This window comes from Eschrichtius robustus, chromosome 19 (genome assembly GCF_028021215.1).
Source record: "Eschrichtius robustus isolate mEscRob2 chromosome 19, mEscRob2.pri, whole genome shotgun sequence".
In the NCBI taxonomy this organism is placed as follows: Eukaryota; Metazoa; Chordata; class Mammalia; order Artiodactyla; family Eschrichtiidae; genus Eschrichtius; species Eschrichtius robustus.
In genome coordinates, this window is record NC_090842.1 from 36,229,314 (window position 1) to 36,249,776 (window position 20,463).

General features: G+C 38.7%; 1 protein-coding gene across 1 annotated transcript in view; it reads right to left on the bottom strand.

Annotated features, from left to right (window-relative positions):
* The window catches only part of LONP2 (lon peptidase 2, peroxisomal), a 96,004-nt gene extending 75,703 nt beyond the window's left edge, over positions 1-20,301 (bottom strand). The window contains exons 1-6 of the mRNA XM_068529434.1: positions 19,951-20,301; positions 12,839-13,073; positions 9,740-9,871; positions 8,075-8,197; positions 5,030-5,193; positions 2,015-2,109 (exon numbers count right to left, since the gene is read on the bottom strand). Of these exons, the coding sequence (XP_068385535.1) occupies positions 2,015-2,109; positions 5,030-5,193; positions 8,075-8,197; positions 9,740-9,871; positions 12,839-13,073; positions 19,951-20,183 (982 nt within the window). The 5' untranslated portion in view covers positions 20,184-20,301. The remainder of the gene's footprint in view (positions 1-2,014; positions 2,110-5,029; positions 5,194-8,074; positions 8,198-9,739; positions 9,872-12,838; positions 13,074-19,950) is intronic.
* Positions 20,302-20,463: the final 162 nt, after the last annotated feature.

Consider the following 20,463-nt stretch of genomic DNA (forward strand, 5'->3'; position numbering starts at 1 on the left):
CTCAGGCCATTATACTACATACACCCTGCATTTCTCTTAAGTCATTAGTTAAAATAAATCCTGAAGCACAGAAAAACATTACCAAAAGAACACCCAAATTTCAAAACAAGACCCTTGGTGTTACCAAGTTACCTAGATATGCTGCTTCACATTGTGCACTAGCCCTACTGTCAAAAGAGAAAATAACAGGGTTTGGAAATTACCACCACTCCATCAGTGACACAAACAAATACCCATCAAACACACACCAAAATGGAAGATGTTTCATTTCACGCAGATGAAATGAAATCAGAGCAGTTAAACATGTAAAGTTGAAATGTAACTTTCTTTCCCAGGTCTAAACAGGGAGCAGGACCCTCTCCAAATCTCACAGAATAGGACCACTTCACTTAAAAGCAGGCATTGGAGAGTAAGGAGTTAACCGAAGACTATCTGAACCAAAATGTATTTCCTAACAGCCCAGCTAGATCCAGACAGACATCAGAACTCAAACTGACCAAGTGACAACTAGGGGCTAATTCAATGGGAATGCATGCTCCCCTGCATTCATCTTACTACGGCATTCCTAGAAAATTTTGAATCAAGAATTAAACCAAGAAATTCAGCTTCAGTTTGTCTGGTAAAACACCGTCAACTAGAAGGCAATATTCTGTCATGAATGTAAACATGAAATAAATTAAGAAATAAATGTACCAACATAGTCCATAGCAGCTTTATATACAGTTGCCAAAAACCTAGAAACAACCCACATGTCCAACAACAGGTAAATGGACAAACCAATTACTGATATATGCAGTAACATGGATGAGCTTTAATATAATTATGCTTAGTGAAAGAACCAAAAAAAAGGGGGTGGCACATACTATATCATTCCATTTATATAAAATTTTAGCCACACACATTAATGTGTTAAGTGAGCCTATCAAAAAAACCCTAATTAAAATAGGGTTGTTTTAACCTTAACACTGCCCCAGCATAGTTAATTTAACACAAATATGCTTCATTCTGGGCCCTCTTTGAGACAAAAATAATTTTTTTGAATGCTCAATACCAGAGAGCATGGTCCTCTGTCGATTAACCAAAAAGTATTTTTTTAGAAAAGTATTTTTTAATATTAAAAGTTCAACATCCTGAAATCTAGTATGTATATCATACCTCATGTGGGGCATAAACGTGCGTTTTAGGGCTAATGCTTCAAAATTTCTAGCACTGTTTTAAATGTAAGAGTTTTATTAGCCAGGATAATATATCTGTTCAATTTTCAAAAGTCAACCATATAGCTATTCTTATGCCAAAAGTAGTTCAGGCAATCAACCCCCTGCTGAACTCAACAAACCTTGTATGTAAACTTGACAAAAGAGTGTCCAATAACAGACATAAATGCAAATAAAATGATTCTGAAGATTCTGAAAGACGACTGAGTATATTTCTTACCCCAAGAGAAAATACATAACAAATACATAAGAAAACTGGTATAAAATGCTCCTGATAGGTAGAAAAGTTCTACTGAAGGATAGAGAGAGAAAAAGAATTTAAACTCTTTAAATAAGTTCTAGTGGGAGAAAAACAAACTTCCAAATGGTAAAACTGTTCCACTGTTATCCTGTCTTTATATGTAATTATTTCCTTTAGAAAACATAAAAGATATAGTCTCTAGTACTGAGTTGGCACTTATTGCCGACTACCTCAAAACTGTTTTGTTTTCCTATGTTCCTGACAAAGAGCACATAAATATAAAAGTTTATTGTCTGACTATTGGTATTGAGAAACACGTATTTCACCAATTACAGAAAATCTTACTTTCTCCAAAATTAGGCGAAAGGTACTTCCATGAAGCACCTTCTTTTCCTTTTCATCCTAAAACCTAGATGACACAAGTTTAGTCTCTAAATAGTTTACATCATGAACTACTATAACAGGAAGATAACCAATGGGGAGCATTTCAACAGAATTTGCTTGAGCTTCCTGAGTGACAATTGGACTGCAAAAAAAAGGTGTTATTTTGTTTGCTCACCAGTTGTACTTTTGTTCCAGGGAAGTTCCACCATAAGTTCTAAATAATTTCTAGTCAGAGCATATTCTGGCATCGACTGAGGCATTTTTTTGAGCCTGTGTGGAAAGAATACATAGCAAACCTGTTCAAGAACATAGAAAAATTCTGTAAAACAGAAAAACCAAGTATATCTCCCTTTCATGGTCAGATATATCATGCATTTTTGGCTAAACAAATCTGAAAAAGGTTTTAAAAATCTAGTTAATAAAATGATTATTTTGTTTTAAACAGATACTTGCAAACTGGTGGGGAACACTATATGTGATTCTATCCTTGAAATATGGCCTTATCAGTATCAGGATCTCACAGGGAGGGTCTAAGTCACACTTACCCATTGATTTACTTAAGTGCCTAATCATGCATAATACAGTAATTACATATTGTTTTGTATCAGAGATGAAGTCAGCTCACCAGATATTTAATTAAAAAATGCAACTTCCATAATATATGCAGTGCATAATAAGGTGTTCTGCACACAACAGATGTTCTGCATTTATTAACTAATGTCAGAGTCAATATAAAATATGCCTCAACAACATTTATATTCTTAACTGTGAACCTCAGAAGTCAAATCTTCAGTTACTGAGCATTCAGTTAGGTTGATTACAATTCACTCATAAAAGAAAATGCAATATAGTTACAACGTTACAAGTATGGAAAGGAAAATTTGGTTTTCTATTTAACCCTGAGATTATCCAGAAAATGTAATCAATCCATGTACCCTATCCTGTCATCAAGGTTCCCCTGTACTTTACCTTGTACAAAGAGAAAGTGACAGTCCCTACCCTCTAGAGTTTATAATCTAAGGAAGAAAACAGTAACTGAATAAACATTATTTCTAAGCAAAATATGGTCTTTTATTTTGGCTGCGCTGGGCCTTCATTGCTGCGCGTGGGCTTTCTCTAGTTGTGGCGAGCCGGGGCTACTCTTTGTTGTGGTGCAGTGTGTGGGCTTCTCATTGTGGTGGCTTCTCTTGTTGTGGAGCACAGGCTCTAGGCGCGCGGGCTTCAGTAGTTGTGGCTCGCAGGCTCTAGAGCACAGGCTCAGTAGTTGTGGCGCACGGGCTTAGTTGCTCCGTGGCATGTGGGATCTTCCCAGACCAGGGCTCGAATCTGTGTCCCCTGCATTGTCAGGTGGATTCTTAACCACTGTGCCATAAGGGAAGCCCAAAATATGGTCTTAAGACTGTGAAAAGGAACACTACCTAACACCATACACAAAAATATACTCCAAATGGATTAAAGACTTAAATGTAAGACCAGACACTATAAAACTCTTCGAGGAAAACATAGGAAAAACACTCTTTGACATAAACCACAGCAAGATCTTTTTTGACCCACCTCCTAGAGTAACAGAAATAAAAACAGAAATAAACAAATGGGACATAAACTTAAAAGCTTTTGCACAGCAAAGGAAACCATAAACAAAACAAAAAGACAACCCTCAGAACGGGAGAAAATATTTCCAAGTGAAACAGACAAAAGATTAATCTCCAAAATCTACAAACAGCTCATGGAGCTCAATATCAAAAAAACAAACAATCCAGTTAAAAAATGGGTGGAAGACCTAAATAGACATTTTACCAAAGAAGACACAGATGGCCAAGAGGCACATGAAAAGATGCTCAACATCACTAATTATTAGAGAAATGCAAATCAAAACTACAATGAGGTGTCACCTCACACCAGTCAGAATGGCCATCATCAAAAAATCTAGAAACAATAAATGCTGGAAAGGATGTGGTGAAAAGGGAACCCTTCTGCACTGTTGGTGGGAATGTAAATTGATACAGCCACTATGGAAAACAGTATGGAGGTTGCTTAAAAAACTAAAAATAGAACTACCATATGACCCAGCAATCCCACTACTGGGCATATACCCTGAGAAAACCATAACTCAAAAAGACACATGTACCACAATGTTCACTGCAGCACTATTTACAATAGCCAGGACATGGAACCAACCTAAATGTCCATCGACAGATGAATGGATAAAGAAGATGTGGCACATATATACAATGGAATATTACTCAGCCATAAAAAGAAACAATAAAATTGAGTTATTTGTAGTGAGGTGGATGGACCTAGCGTCTATCATACAGAGTGAAGTAAGTCAGAAAGAGAAAAACAAATACCTTATGCTAACGCATACATATGAAATCGAAAAAAAAAAAAAAAAACGGTACTGATGAACCTAGTTGCAGGGCAGGAATAAAGAGGTAGACATAGAGAATGGACTCGAGGACACAGGGTGGGAGAGGGAACCTGGGGTGAAGTGAGAGTAGCATCGACATATATACATTACCGAACGTAAACTAGTTAGCTAGTGGGAAGCAGCAGCATAGCACAGGGAGATCAGCTCAGTGCTTTGCGATGACCTAGAGGGGTGGGATAGGGAGGATGGGAGGGGGGCTCAAGAGGGAGGGGATATGGGGACATGTGTATGCATATGGCTGATTCACTTTGTTGTACAACAGAAACTAACACAGTATTGTGAAGCAATTATACTCCAATAAAGATCTATTAAAAAAAAAAAGACTATGAAAAGGCAGTTGCAATAGTGATCGTGTTTGATAGCATACAGTAGGTGGAAGAGTTGTATCATTTATACTCAGCATTTGAGGAAAAGACTAGTGAAAGTGGTGTTGATTCAGGAGTATTAAGAACATTTTGAGAATCAGATTCCGGTGGAGCAATGAAGAGGAAAAAGCACTCCACAGATCACAGCTATAACCTGAGAATTAGGAAAGCCATAAAGATAAGAAATACAAGAGATAAGAGTTGACAATGGAAAGGTAAGATGAATAGAGTGGTCCATGACTATACTAAATATAAGAAAAGGAGAAAGATGAAAGAATATGAAACAAATGACTCAGCTTTGTAATGCAAAGTAGCAGATTCATTTCCATGAGCAACAGTTTTTAACGTTAATAAGCAAAATGAAAATACTAGTGAATGAACAGCTTCTACAATTTACCTTTTTATCTCTTTGACACAGACTTTGTGGGCCTGGTCTGGCATACTGGATGTTCGTATTTTTTTCTCTAGCATGACAATGTCATCATTGTCTTCATCCTCATCCTCATCTTCTAAAGTACCTGGGATGTGTGTAATCCTCCTAATAGGGCGTATTGCTATAATCTAAAGCATAAAGTAGAGAAGTAAAACCACATGTCAAAATAAACTGGAAACGAAGTATCGAGCTAGACATACACATTTTTATGGCTAGAGTCTGAATCTTTAGGAACTAAAGTTCAGAATAAGTAGGACACACATGCACATATGGAGGGAGCAGGATTTAAAAAGCAGACCACGATAAGGTGGACATGATTCTTCCATATATGCTAACACTACCAGCACGAGACAAAAAAAAAATTCAAGGAACTGGCTACTAGAAATAATTAAAACATCTAAGAATTGTCTTTTCTTGAGCTACTCCTGCAGCCACTATTTTCTTGATAATCTTATGACTACTTACCATTTGGCAACTGAATAAATTCCATTTTTCCCCCTACACTGAAAAGTTTCTCTCTAACATCTTTAATCTTTCCACCATTGCTTCTATTCTGTTTGTCGTCAACACATAGAAAAGTCTTCCTCCTTTCAAAATATTTTATCTTACCTATGGTCCCTCCAGTTAACTATACATTATTTACATCCCTTGTGATGTTCTGCTTTTCCAACAAGAGGCTTTAACCACCACTTCCCCCTTCTTACCAATTACTCAGTAATTTGTACTTTGTACTTTGGCTTTTGTCTCCATTGTGCTGAAATTATTCTTTGAAATCCAACAACATTCTCCTTTGCCAGGTCAAATGGTCTTATTTAAGATCTCTTTCTCCATGACTCTCTATCATATTTTAAAACTACCTGCTCTTTTGAAATTCTCAACTCATTATTTTTTTTTTTTTTAATTTTATTTATTTATTTATTTATGGCCGTGTTGGGTCTTCGTTTCTGTGCGAGGGCTCTCTCTAGTTGTGGCAAGCGGGGGCCACTCTTCATCGCGGTGCGCGGGCCTCTCACTATCGCGGCCTCTCTTGTTGCGGAGCACAGGCTCCAGACGCGCAGGCTCAGTAATTGTAGCTCACGGGCTTAGTTGGCCTAGTTGCTCCGCGGCATGTGGGATCTTCCCAGACCAGGGCTCGAAGCCGTGTCCCCTGCATTGGCAGGCAGATTCTCAACCACTGCGCCACAAGGGAAGCCCTCAACTCATTATTATCATGAATCAACTCTAGCCATTACTGGAGCAAAATGGTATACTGGTATTTAATTTAAATGTCTCAGAATTTATTTTTTAACCTATGACATTACCTATTTAATACATTCAAATATAAAAAGTTAAAAACATAAAACAGTAAAAAAAAAAAAGTAATTTTATAAAAACAGAAATATTAACTACATACTTTTATACTTATGTAAGTCATTAGCAGACAAAATTAATAAAATATTTTAAAGTATGAAAAACTAAAAATAAAATATTTAAGTGAGATTTTTTTAAAAGCACATCAATTATTTCATTGCTGAGACAAAATTACTTTTTTATGCAATTTTTCCCCAGCTGCTAAAAGAGAACTTTTGAACTCTTTGGGGAATAGGCAAGGAGACAGTTCTAGGCAAACTCCAAAAACTGTCCTCTGATTCCTACATTTTCAAGTAACTGTTGCTTGTTTGATAATTTTCTGGAGCAACTTTCTTTTTAAGCAATGGTAATATTAGTTGCTAGCAAGCTGTAAGTTTTCTGTCTCCCAATGCAGAGTATGCACTGGCTTGTCCTTTTGTACAAAATAAATAACTGAGTTGATATGATCTCAAGCCAGAAATAATTCAATTTCTGGTGTTTGCTTTCAATGGCATGGTATTCTACAACACCAACCACCAGATAAGCTACTCCCATCTCTCTCATTCTCAGCCTACTTTCCTGCTCCTTCTTTAGTCCCACCAGGGAGGAATCCTTCACGTCTGCTCTTCTGTCTCCACAATGTCTTATCTTCAATGGAGGAACGTTTCTGTGCTGATGACCATCAAATCTGTAACATTATTCTCAACCGTTCACTTAATCTCCAACAGCCTTCTGGTTCTCCAACAGCCTTCTGAGAACCATCATTTTCACCCTTGTCCACATCAAATGTATTTTCCTGATCCTAACTCTGCCCACACATAACAACAGTAAAACCAACAGCTCAAAGCAGTCTTCAGACAGATTGCATCATCCATATAAATGCACAAATCAATAGAGAAGTGAAGGATTATTTGATAATGGTGTTAAGTCAAATAAAAAGGGAAAAAATATAACTGCTATCTTTACCTTATTAACAGGGCAAAATAAAATACATATAGGTTAAAAAGTTAAATACTTTTTAAAAATCAACAAAAGGAAAACTAAAAGGAAAGTGGATATTATCAAATCCCTGGAGGATAGAGGACTCTAAGCTTAGAAGAAAGGAAAAGACTAACAGTTTGTATATGAAAATTGAAACGTTTATAAGTTAAAACAAAAAAGTCAGCCAAAAAACTTTAAAAAGTAAAACCAATTAAATTTTTAAGAAAGCCAAATTATGGCACAACACACTGACACAGTCCTTTTAGGAAACAATTTCGTGGTATGTTCTTAATAAATACTGCATACAGTGAAAAAAAGTCATACTCAAAGACACTCATCGTGGTTATTTGCTAATTTTTAAAATACTGAAAACATCACGCAATGTTTGGCAGAAAGAAAAATGGCTTAGTAAACTATCCTTTTCAGTAATTACCAAAACAAAAACAAAAAATGAGAAAATGTCTACATGCTTAAAAGGAAAAAAAAAAAGATCCAGACATGGAGAAGTAGCAGAGGGAAACAAACTAAAATTCAAAATTGTATCAGTAACTTGAGTGTAAGAGACAATGAACTTGTTTCTTCTTGTTCCTTTCTTTATTTATTCCCCCATTTTTTTTTCTTAAAAAAAAACACACCTGAATCTCACATCACACAAAAACAACTAGGAACCTGAAGAAATGGATTAAAAGAAGCATTTACCCGCTTATCATCATCTTGCTTGTGTTTTCTGGTTTTCTGAAGCAATTTCAGGCCTTCGATTTGTCTGACAAGCAGTGGTATGGTCATCTTGAACCGTTCCTCCAGACTCACAGCATCTAAAATCTGAGGAAATGTATAGCATCTCTCTCTCAGAAACACATGCTCCAAAAACAAGGCAGTCAAGACTCATGACTTAAACTGAGTAGAAAAGACAATTCTATCAATATTCACAGCTACACTATGGCTAACACAACCAAATTATCAGCAAGGTAATCTGACACAAATACCAGAATCCTAAAAAAGACAAGAATAAAAATACCTTGAGTTTCCATTTAAAGATGAAGCCTTATGTATTGTTCCAAGAGCAAGAACAAAACACATTTTATGTCAACTCTTTCTGGGAATTATTCTCTTAAAGCCCAGTCTACATATTAGGTCTATACAAACTTTAGGTTCAAAATATTAAATTTTTACAAACACAAGAGACTAGGAGCACTTTTAACCAACCTCCACTAACGATTTGTCTGAGTGACTAATGCTCTCCGGTCCTTCAGTATAACACTCTTGCTAAGCCTACAGCCAGGTCATTCTCTAGAGCTCCTGCCTTCTCTGCTCCTACCAGCTGAACCGAATTCTTGTGTTTAAACCCAGCCTGTCTGCATTAGTTGCACTTGCTAGTATAATTGTTAGACTGAAGTATTAAATAAACTGGGGATTTATTTAATAAATAAGGAGGGCTGTTTCAATGAAAAATAACTTTAATGTTCTAGGAAGATTCAATAAAGCAGACTGCTTAAAAATACTACAAAAATAAGTGTGGGGCTTCCCTGGTGGCACAGTGGTTGAGAGTCTGCCTGCCAGTGCAGGGGACGCGGGCTCGAGCCCTGGTCTGGGAGGATCCCACATGCCGCAGAGCGGCTGGGCCCGTGAGCCACAATTGCTGAGCCTGCATGTCTGGAGCCTGTGCTTCGCAGCAATAGAGGCCGCGATGGTGAGAGGCTCGCGCACCGCGATGAGGAGTGGCCCCCGCTTGCCGCAGCTGGAGAGAGCCCTCGCACAGAAACGGAGACCCAACACAGCCAAAAATAAATAAATTAATTAAATAAAATATGTATGAAAAAAAAAATAAGTGTGCAAGAAAACTTTTATAGTTTGCAGGAAAGACATGCAAATCTAAGAGTCCGCACTTGGATTATTTTTCAAGTGTCTTTGAAACTCATTTCACTTTAAATAAACAGAAATTGAAAATCATAAAAAATCATAAATATCGCATCATAGGGGTGGTTAACGTAAGAAACGTGAAGAATTCTAACAAAGCAGGCCTATACACAAGGGAAAGGTCACGGCTCCACACTTTTAAAAAGTAGTGAGACAAAGCATATTTATATATTTAAGTTAAATTAAATATTTACCTTTTTTATTATTCTAGTTTTAACTTTTTCCACAAATTGACAAACTACCAGTACAGATAATGCAAATAAAAGAACGGCCTAAGTATACAAAAATGTAAAGCAATCACTTTAAAAGTCAACTTAAGCCTCGTAAAAGCATCTTAACTACTTCTGAGTCTCCAGTATCTTACCTGAAAGTCAAAACTTACTCACTATCTAGATCTGAACAGGAAGTGACAAAGCAATGTGGAATTCCAGTGTGGAACACTGTTACCTGGAGCTTCTCTTTGTTGCTTGTTCGGATAATTGATGTCAGAATGTCTGGTAAAGCTTCCCTCGGAAGACTGTCTAAAAGACGTCTCAATTTAGCAACTGCGGGGACAGACATATCCAACATTTCAACCAACTACAAGGGAAAAAAACATCTTTTTAATGAAATATGGCATTATTTGTGAATTTAAAAAATCAAATCGTCATAGAGGTTTAATGTTCTGGCCTCAGAGAAAGTCTTTATTTCTGAAAAATCACTGTTTATTAGAGTCCAGGCATTTTTACAGGACTCAGAGGAAAAGAGAAGTACTTTTAAAATGTCAATCAGAATGAAAAGCAAAAATGGCTCAAAAAGTGGATAATACTAATGTTTATAAAAGGCTTTGTAAATTTGTGATTTTATGTTATTTTATTTTGGAAAAAAATTAAAATTTATAGAAAAATTGCAATAGTACAGGAAACTCCTTCCCCTAATATCCTTCCCCTAAATTCACCAATTGTTAACATTTTGCTACATCTGCTTTCTCTCTTCCCAACTCTACACACACACACACACACACACACACTATTACTGCTGAATGTTTTAGAATAAATCACAGACATCACGACCCTTGTTCTTAAGAACCAAGGCATTCTCTTACACAATCAGTGTAATTATCAAATTCTGGAAATTTCACATGGTTGATGCTATTATATTAACCAATCGGTAGCTGAAATACTGTTTTGTAGTAGAACACTGGATTAACTAGAAGCTGAGCACTGACTGAATGATTTTTTTTAAAAACAACTTCCAGGGTATAGCCTGGAGTTAAGACAGATTAAGCTCAAGGCAACCTTTCAGTAACTGTGATAGTCACTGGGGCTATTGACAAAGTTGCCCTTTCCTTTTCAACTCATGGTAGGGCTGCTCCTTCTCACCTTTGAATACAGACGTACATGGCTATGGGTCCTGCCTGGAACCATGAAACATGAGGGGAAGTGACAGTTCCTTCTGGGCAGAAGCATCAAAAGCTATTGAGAGATCTGCCACATTTCCTTTTCCTTCCTCAGCAATAACGGAAGCACGTTTTGAAATGAATCTCCAACCCACCGGGGTCCCGAGGTGACTCTAATTGCTAGATCACCACACTCGCTGGTTTGGGGCATGAAGTGTGAGTGAGAAATACACCTTTGTCATGTTATGTGACTGAGATTTTGGAGTACTTAACACAGCAAAACTAACTTAACACCATACTGACTAACACAGATGATGTACCAAATCCTCATACAGTCACTCAAATGAGGTTTCATATGCCAGAAATAATCAAACCTCTCTAAAAGCAGTGTAACTTTGGAACCTATCTGTTACCTGCTTAGAGTCAAAAGAATTAAAGCATAATTATGATGACGCTGTCCAGGTGGGAGAAGTAGATAATAAAATTTGAAAACTCTTTCTCCTAGGAAGTCATTCTAAGAAAATAAAACAGTTAAAACTCATTCTCCAAGTACTTACTGAGTACAAACTATCTGTCAGACACAATAAAGTGCTCAGTATAACATGGTTAAAGCAGGGATGAATTCAAGTTTGGTAGGGAAAAGAGACCTACAAGATAAATTTCCATACAGCGTGATAAGCATTATATTAAAAGGGATGATTAAGCGATTGTGGATACACATGCAAAGGAGCACTAACAGCCTACAGGAGCTGGGAAAGCATAAGTCAAATCTGAAGATTCAGAGAAGGAGAAGCACTCCTAGCAGAGAGAACAGAAGGTAAAATCACAGAGACATGAAATAACAAGATGTGAAGCTCTCTGACATACAGTGTGGCTAGAACTCTGGGTATAAATGGAAGTAACTAGAGTTGCGAAGGGCCTTAATGTTATACCAAGAAATGTGAACTTTATCCTAGAGCCGTTAAAGTCTTCTACTCAGGGGAGAGGCATACCCAAAGCTTATTTAGAAAGGATTAGTGAACAGGTGGGTGAGAAAGAGAAGCAGCTAGAAGGAATCAGTTAGAAAGCTCCTGAAGAAGTCTACTGCTGAGGGCTGTAGAAGAAGATGTAGAGGGGATGGAAGAAAAGCATTAGCTGGAAACAATCCTAATGTCTAAGAAGAGAAATGAAAAAATTATGATATCCCAGCTCAATGGAATTCATAAAAGTACTTAATACGAAAGTTAGATATGGATAAGAAAACAAAACGTTAAGACTGAATAGGAACCAAGACCAGAAGATAAGCAAAAATAAAATCGGATGCATGATGGCAGTAAATAATGGTGATGTTTCTCTCTAAAAATCCCTTTAATGTCATTACAGAATCTTTACATATTTAAATTTTTTTTGTTGATTGATAGTGGGGAGAAGTAAAGAACAAGAGAAAGAAGCTATAAAGCTATGTCCAACAGAGGAACGGAGACTCAGGGAGGATTACTCGGGAAAAGGGAGAGAAATTCTATTTTCCCCTCTATTTTCTTCGCTCCTAAATAGCATATTCACTTACTCTGGTTCTCAAACTGAAGTCTCTTTCAGCCCCCACAGCAGCTGTAGTGCCAAATTTTCTATTTTGCTATTGTTGTTCACCACACTAGCAATGTGTAGCTTCAAATGCCACATCAGGTGCAAATACCATAGGCTATGAACACCTGCCTATGCATGCCTCATGTGTGCTTCCCTCCCAGAATTCTAGAGGATCAAGGTTTCAGCCATACTTGAAACCACAGGCTTAATCTTCCATACCACTCACAGTGTGATCCTGACTTCTGAACCAACATAACATATAATTTGATGCCTTGATAGTCTAGTGACAAATAGCTTCTGTACAGTATTTTAATTTTTAAGATTATTTAGGTTTAATAACTACCTGGTTTGGAGACACTGGAAATTATAAGGAAAACTCTAGAAATACTCTTTGGGAAAAGTTTAGGAAGGGTTGGCTAGTTATGTCCTAGAATGATTTAGGTACAATCCCAGACAAAAGCAGTTTGAAATCAATGTACTATAATATAGTGCGAAATCATTTAAACATGTACTGCCCGAAAACTTCACCACTCAACAAATTCATCACATCTTAGGGCAACAAAGAAACCGAAGAGGGTTTTAAGGAAAAACTAAAAGCAACTCACTTGTACCGCATACTTGTAGAACTGTTCCGAGAGTTCTCCTAGCTCCTCCCTAGTCTTACAGGTGTTGGGAAACTCCTCCAGCCAGTCCAACTGTTCCACTTTGGCAACAGGATATGGCTTCTCTTTTATGACCTGTACGATCTGGAAGCGGCACAGGCCCGTAATCAGCAAAGTATAGTGGGGCTTGGGCCAGTTACTGCCCACAACCTGGACCGCCAGTGCAGCTGTCCCAATCCTGAAAAACACACAGAATATCAGTATTACAAATGCTCAGTATGGTAGAAGAGAAACTCACCTCAAGAATAAAGACGCAGACGTAGAGAATGGACTTGAGGACACAGGGAGGGGGAAGGGTAAGCTGGGATGAAGTGAGAGAGTGAAACCGACATATATACACTACCGAATGTAAAACAGATAGCTAGCGGGAAGCAGCGGCATAGCGCAGGGAGATCAGCTCGGTGCTTTGTGACCACCTAAAGGGGTGGGATAGTGAGGGTGGGAGGGAGACGCAAGAGGGAGGGGATATGGGGATATATGTATATATATAGCTGATTCACTTTGTTGTACAGCAGAAACTAACACAACATTGTAAAGCAATTATACTTCAATAAAGATGTTAAAAAAAAACCTCAAAAGGGTTGCGTTTTCTGAGAAATTCATTAAAAAAACAAAGAACGTCTAAAGTGCAAATGAATTATTTCTCTATTTAATTTAGCATCCAGTACACGGTCTTTTAAGTCCCTACCATCTGATATGGGGCCATCTCATTCTAATTAGCCATTTAAAAATTAGGTAGAAATTCCTAAACATTTGGATTATTTAAGCATAAAAACATGAGTAAAAGCAGTTGAGACTTATATAGCTTAAGTTAATTTTGCCAGCTAGGAATGAGGCAATCTTACATGAGAATATATATGAGCATTTTAAACAGATTTAAACAGCGTGATGTAAACCAATCTAAAAAATCCCCTTCTGATACCAGTTTTGCTACTAACACCAAGACGGTTTTTTACATAATCCATCTATAAAACTGCCATCAAATCTGGGAATTAACATGTATGTCCTTGAATTTTGAATTTCTAAATCTGGGGCTAAATATCAGAGGCCACACTTTCATGGACTGAGGAGAGTTAGTCAAAGACCTACATCTCAGGAAGACGTAAACCTAGTTCTGTTTAAGTGGTAATCACCTCACCTAACACTAGCTGAAAAAGTTATACTTTAAGTCTTAGCTCCATATCATGCAATTCTGACCAAGTCATATATAAACTAATTCACAGAAAGAAAGTTTCATCCAAAGTAAGCTGAAGTGATACAAAATAGAAAGATCAAGGTTCAGAGGACACTTCCAGATCCCAAACTACCATTATATTTTCTCCCCTCAGGCATAGGAAAGGTTGTAATTTCAGAAAAGAAACTAAAATCAAAGTGACTAGAGCTCTCAACACCCTGGGACAATGGTGACACTGGAATGCTACACTTGCCCGTCTCAAACATACTGATGGCACAGACAGTATGTGCATATTTTTAGTGAGCTTGCTCACTTCTATATGCAGTTAATTCTTGATTAGTTCCTTGTAAATGATTCATTCTGTAGATTATCTGTACCTTCAGCTTCCCACCACCACTCAGTTTATCCTGAGCTATGCATATAATTTCCTTAACACCCTTCCAGGCATATCACGTGGATAGGGGATAAAACTTGATTTAAACAATAACTTAAACCAAAAAATTAGGAAGATAATTTGGTGGAGAGAAAAAACATCATGTACTTTAAAAACCTGAAATGATTTGGCAATCATCTATTGAGTTATTTGTGTTGTGGCTGCTTTTCTTCAGTCACTAATCAAACAGTAGGTTCTATCTCCCATTCCCTTAAAACCAACTCCGATTGCCTGAGTTAGCCATACCTAAACTGATTAGAGACCAACGAAGACTATAATTCACTGCAGATGACAACCACCAATGCTTACACAATGCAGAAAGAGTTTACAGTTCTATATACAAGAAACATTAACAGACAAGAAACCGGATTCCTGGCCTAAGGGGTTTACAAACTAGAAGCCAAGGAGAAACCAGAGAGAGATGAGACAAATCCAAACTTCCAGGTTAGGAAATAAATGTAATTATTTGGGGTATGTCATTGATTAAAGGTGAGACTAAAAGTGAGTTTTCTTACAAAGCAAATAAAATAGTTTTCCTAACTGTGAAAGGAAGATGTTCCAAACTGAAAAGAGATTAAGTTGGATTTATACTATGCTTTTCCTCCTAATAAAAAAAAATATATATATATAAAGGTTTTAAATATGTTAATTATTTCTTGCTTTAAATCACTTATAGTTGACAACATACCTAAAAAAATAAAAGGGTACATAAAAAGAATGTACCCTTTTTAAAGAAAAAAACATGATGTGTGAAATAATTAGATGGCTAGAAACAAACTACCTAGTGAAAGACATTTGGGGTAAAAGCTCTGGAAAGAAGGACGACGTTTAATGTTATTTTAGACAAGTTGCATTGCGTGTTGGGCTCTATGTTTTACATATAAAAATAGGTAAGCAAAATAGTCAATTAATCTAATACTTTCCTTCTAACTATGATCCATATGATACATAGGCTTTATATCAACTTAGTCATCTTTCAAAATATTCTAGTTCTTCTATTACTATGCACTTTATTAGGCATGACCAAAAACAACAATTTGATTTCGCAACAGATCCACATTTATTAGTACCCAAATGTGTAGTGTTTTTTCCATTTAGGTAGTAGCTCTGTAAATCTACACCTTAATTACTGTGGTATTTTACAGTTCAAAGAATTTCTGAAATTCCTGAGAACTACCCTCAGAGTTGTAAAGTATTATTTTAACCCAAAGTCTGACAACAATGGGTAAGATCTGTATAATTTGGAAACTGACTTAGATAATATAAGTTTTTGAGAACCATCAAACTATGGTGGTGGGAAAATCTAAAAGCAGCACTACTGCAAAAAGCAGTTTTCCAAGATGAGGATAGCCGTGGTCTATCTGCCAACCAGTGGTCTATTTGCCAACCATTTGCTTTTTTCTTTTCTTTCGTTCTTTTTTTTACTTTACCAGCCCTCCATTTTTCTTGGAATCCTTAATCTTCCAAATCTTTTTTCCAAATAATGCTACTTCAGCTCTGCCCATATTAAAAGAAAGAATATGGGGTCTTCCCACTCCTTCCCCCAACCTCCATTTGTGAAATCTACACTTAAAACTACCCATGTGGGCAATGGTAATACCATTAACATACAGGGTTATTGCTTTGCAGTTTACAAAAGGCTTTCATAGGTATTATTTCATACACACCACCTTTCACCTCTGTGAGGAAGGTAGCACTTTATTAAAAATGAGTAATTCAGATTCAAAAAGGGTAAACAGGTGAGTTATCCATGATTAGAAGGATATTAAATAGCAATAGGGGGGTTGAATTAGGTTTTATGACAAATTTTACTCTTTTCCCACCACAGTGGACAATATGAATTTGTACTTATAAGAAGTATAAAAATAAACACTATTAACATAGCTTCTAAATAGCTGAGATACTGCAAAGCAAAGCTATTATTTAACATCTAATGTTTACATCTTAACAACACTTAAGAGAAGTATTTCCACCAAAGCTCTGGAAGCAAAAGTTACACACTTCTGGGAAAGGACCACTGAAACATCTTTTTGGTTTTGACTTGGTGTCACCCAACTTATCTTCCTGAATATCTGATGATTTTAAGCAAAATTTATCATCACTGTTAATAAAGATTTAGAAACAAGGAAAGAGTCTATTAGGATAGTCCCAAATTCTACCACAGATGAGGCTTCTGTGGCTACAGGATTTTTGCTTTTCACTCCTTTCTTGAAAGTTCATTTCTGAATTTAAGAAACGCAACTTGCAGACAGACCTTCCTTAAAAAGAGTAAATGCAGACTTAGGAACATCTTAGTAGAGCTATTCATTACATACTTGCTAATATAAAAGATTAAATTTTAAAATCTTAGTGTTATCAGGTTTCTTGAATGCTGAAGAGTGCTAATAGATACAAATAACAGTAACACATGGATAGAGACTTGGCAAATTACGAAACTGTGTATCTGCTCTATATAAAGCATTCATTTTTTTTGCCAAATGCCAATGAAACTAATTTGGGGTCCTAGAGATGAAGTACACAAAAAATGAAGAGGGACTGAGCATTCAGCACTATGAGGAAATGAAGGCAGGTGCCCTGAAGAATGGAAGGCTGGGAGAAGACTGCGGGGCCATCTTGAAATGCATGAAAGGACAGTGCACAAGGAATGCTAATTATCCATTTGCACTAAGAAAACAATGGGTCACTGAGGAGCCACTAAAAAAGACAGTCCAGTGAAGCAGGGTGGCCTGAGGTGGCATGGGAACCAAATTCTAGACTGTGGGGATAATCCAAAGCTCTTCCTGTGCTAGGTGACATGCCTGCACACTGACGTGCAGATAGGGCCTGTGCTGTTCCAAACGGTAAAGGAAGTGGTTCAGGTAAGTCAACACCTGGCCCTGCCACTTTGTATGACAAGGAACCCAGGGGAACAAATTACTTCTGCTGCTCCCTGAAGACAGGCATTGTCACCTGGATGGTCTAAAGGAAACAAGGGACAGCAAGAGAGCCCTCACCGTCCCTCTGAGGTCCTACTACCACCTGGAAAAGCAGGTAACTGGGGAAGGACAGATTTGTGTATCGAAACACAATAACATTATAGACAACGCAGTACTTGTACTACTAAAGCTCTTTTAGGTACTTCCCTGGCGGTCCAGTGGTTAAGACTCCGCGCTTCCACTGCAAGGGGTGCAGGCCAAAATAAAATAAAATGGTTACTTAAAAAAAAAAAAAAAAGCTCTTTTAACTTTTTAAAGTAAGAGCATTTAAAGGTGATACTAGAGAAAAAAAGACATTGGAACCTAATACTAAGGAATGCAATGCAAACTTTCTACAGACTTTTCAAATAGCAAATAATATTTCTAGGATAACGAGATGGCCTGGTGGGTCCTTATAATGCTGAAATTCTATGAAGAATTTTCTATGTATGTTTTCTAACTTAAATGATTAAAATTTAACACTGCTATTCATTTAAAACAAAGGCAGCAATATGAACAGCAAGGACCAGATTACCCATCATCTGATATTAGTGATTACTTCCAAGCAGAAGAATTTAGTCGTTTTGGAGGAATTTACATAAAAGAAATTAAAAACCCTCCAAAATCTTGCCAGAATCATACCAACAAATAGTCACTCAAACCTGAAACATGACTAATCTACTTTCGAAATTCACAGTGTACCCATCGGTTATCAGCAGAACTAATACGAAACAGCTTATCATGAGCACTCTTGCCTCAACATGCAACTAAGTCCCTGGGCACAGAAAGCAAAAAATTAGGGGAGAAATAAACAAAGGCTAAAGGAATGGGGTCATATGTAGGGAAACCAAAATCCAACACAATTTATCACAGTTTACTGAAACTTGAAAAGTATCCAATTTCACTCAAGCAATAAGCAAAGTACATCAGATGGGAACCAAGATGTTTTCCATGCTTGAGAAAAGCCAGGCTTTTGCAATGTGGACCAACAATGGACTGCTAGGGTTTTTTTGGTTTGGTTTGGTTTTATGAGGGGAGGGGAGGAGAACCAAATCTCCTTTGAGAATTTTGACAAAGCTATGGACTCTCCTTTAAAAGGAGAGTATATAATCACAAGATTTTGGACAAAAACAAGACATTCCTAACTCTCCCCAAAACCATTCAGAGTCAGGCTACACCTAATTTTAAAAAAGGATAACTGTAGATGAACGAGGGAGGGGCTCTAAGTTAAAAATACCTCAAGAAGAGTTAAGGATAGGAGGCAGGGGCTTGGGAGGCTTGAAGATAATGGCATTTGTTGAGAGCATACGACATACCAGCGCTTTCTGGCAGAAATATAACGTGAACCACATATGTAATTTTAGTAGCCACATTAGAAAATAAGACAAGTGAAATGCTAATATTTTACTTAATTCCAACATTTAATGTATATAAAATTTATTAATCAACATTTTTCATACTAAATTTTCAAAATCTAGTGTGTAGTGTACACGTATAGCACATTTAGGGTGACCAACCACCCTGGTTTGTCTGGAACTAAGGGTTTTCCTGGGATATAGGGCTTTCAGGGCTGAAACCAGGACAGTCCCTGGCGAACCGGGACAACTGGTCACTCTAATAATACTATCTCAATTTGGACAAGCCACATTTCAACTGCTCTGTAGCCAGTGACTACAGTACTGGACAGTGCAACCATTTATCCAGCCTGGCGCAAAACCACACACTTGTGATTTCACTTCATCTTCATTAACACACATAACAGACGGATGCTGCTAGTTTCCAAATTACAGGTGAAGAAAGAAAGAAGCACAGGTTCAATCTGTCACCCAAAGTCACACAACTAGGGCCATGGTGTAGGGGAATCCAGTGGTAAGCTTGGGGCCTAAGAAACGTTACAATATGAGAAGAGATGAGAAGACAGGAAAGTTCTAGAAAAGGAGACAAGGGAAAATGTGAACAGGGAAGGTCCTTTAGGAAGGAAAACAGAAGCAGTGAGGGGAAGAGAGACGGCAGGGGGCGGGGGAGGCAGGGAGTGTGTTAGAAAGGCACCCCCAAATTAATAAGGAAACGGTGCAATTTAGGATGGGACGGGAAAAGAGAAAACGTGAGGCAGCCAAGTATCTCCGTTAAGAGGACAAAAGAGGTGGGAAGGAAGTTAAAGAAGGAAGAAGGGGGAGGCGGAAAGGAAGAGAGGAAGGAAAAGAAAGAGGGGGGCCTGGAAGGTTAAGAGCACCGGCCTAGGAGTCTGAAGACCCGGGGGGCGGGAAAGGAAATTCACATCAGATGGTGAGCAGCTAATCGTGCAGCTTTCACGACTCCATGAGTCATCTCATTTAACGGTCACGAGGCATTCCTGTCACCCCCGTCTGGCGCGTGAGTCGTCTGGAGAGGCGGAACACCGCCGCGGGGTCCCCCGAGCCCCACGCCCCGAAGCCGGGCCCGGTCTCGGGAGGAGGCCGCGCCGCCGCCGCTGCCGCCGAGCCGCCCGGCCTACCTGTGCAGCGGCGGCAGGTCCTGCGCGTCGCTGGCCGGGTCGGGAGTGTTGGGGATGACGCCCAGGATGGTGCTCTGCAGCGACGTGCCCTTGAGCAGGCGGCTCCGCACCAGCTGCAGGTTGCGGGCCGAGTCCACGCTGGTGCGCATGGTGGAGCCGGGCAGCAGCACGCCCTCGTGCGTGAGCAGCAGCGGGAGGCGGCTGGGGATCTGGATGGGGCTCAGGGACGACATGGCGACGGCCCTCCGCGCCGGGAGAGTCCCCGGGAGCCCGACGGCCGGCTCCGCGCGGCCTACGCGGCGACGACCAACCCTCAGACCCCGGCACGCCGCCGCTTCCGGCCCCGCGCTCCCGTCCGCCCCCGGGCTCTGCCGCCGCCCCGCGCCGTACACACGCGAAGAGATGCGCACTCCGCCCGCCGGGGCGACCCCTGCCTCCCGGCCCCGCTACTCCGCTTTCTCCGGAGGCTCCCTCAGAGCAGAGCTGTATGCCCAAGGATGATCCCATGTGAAT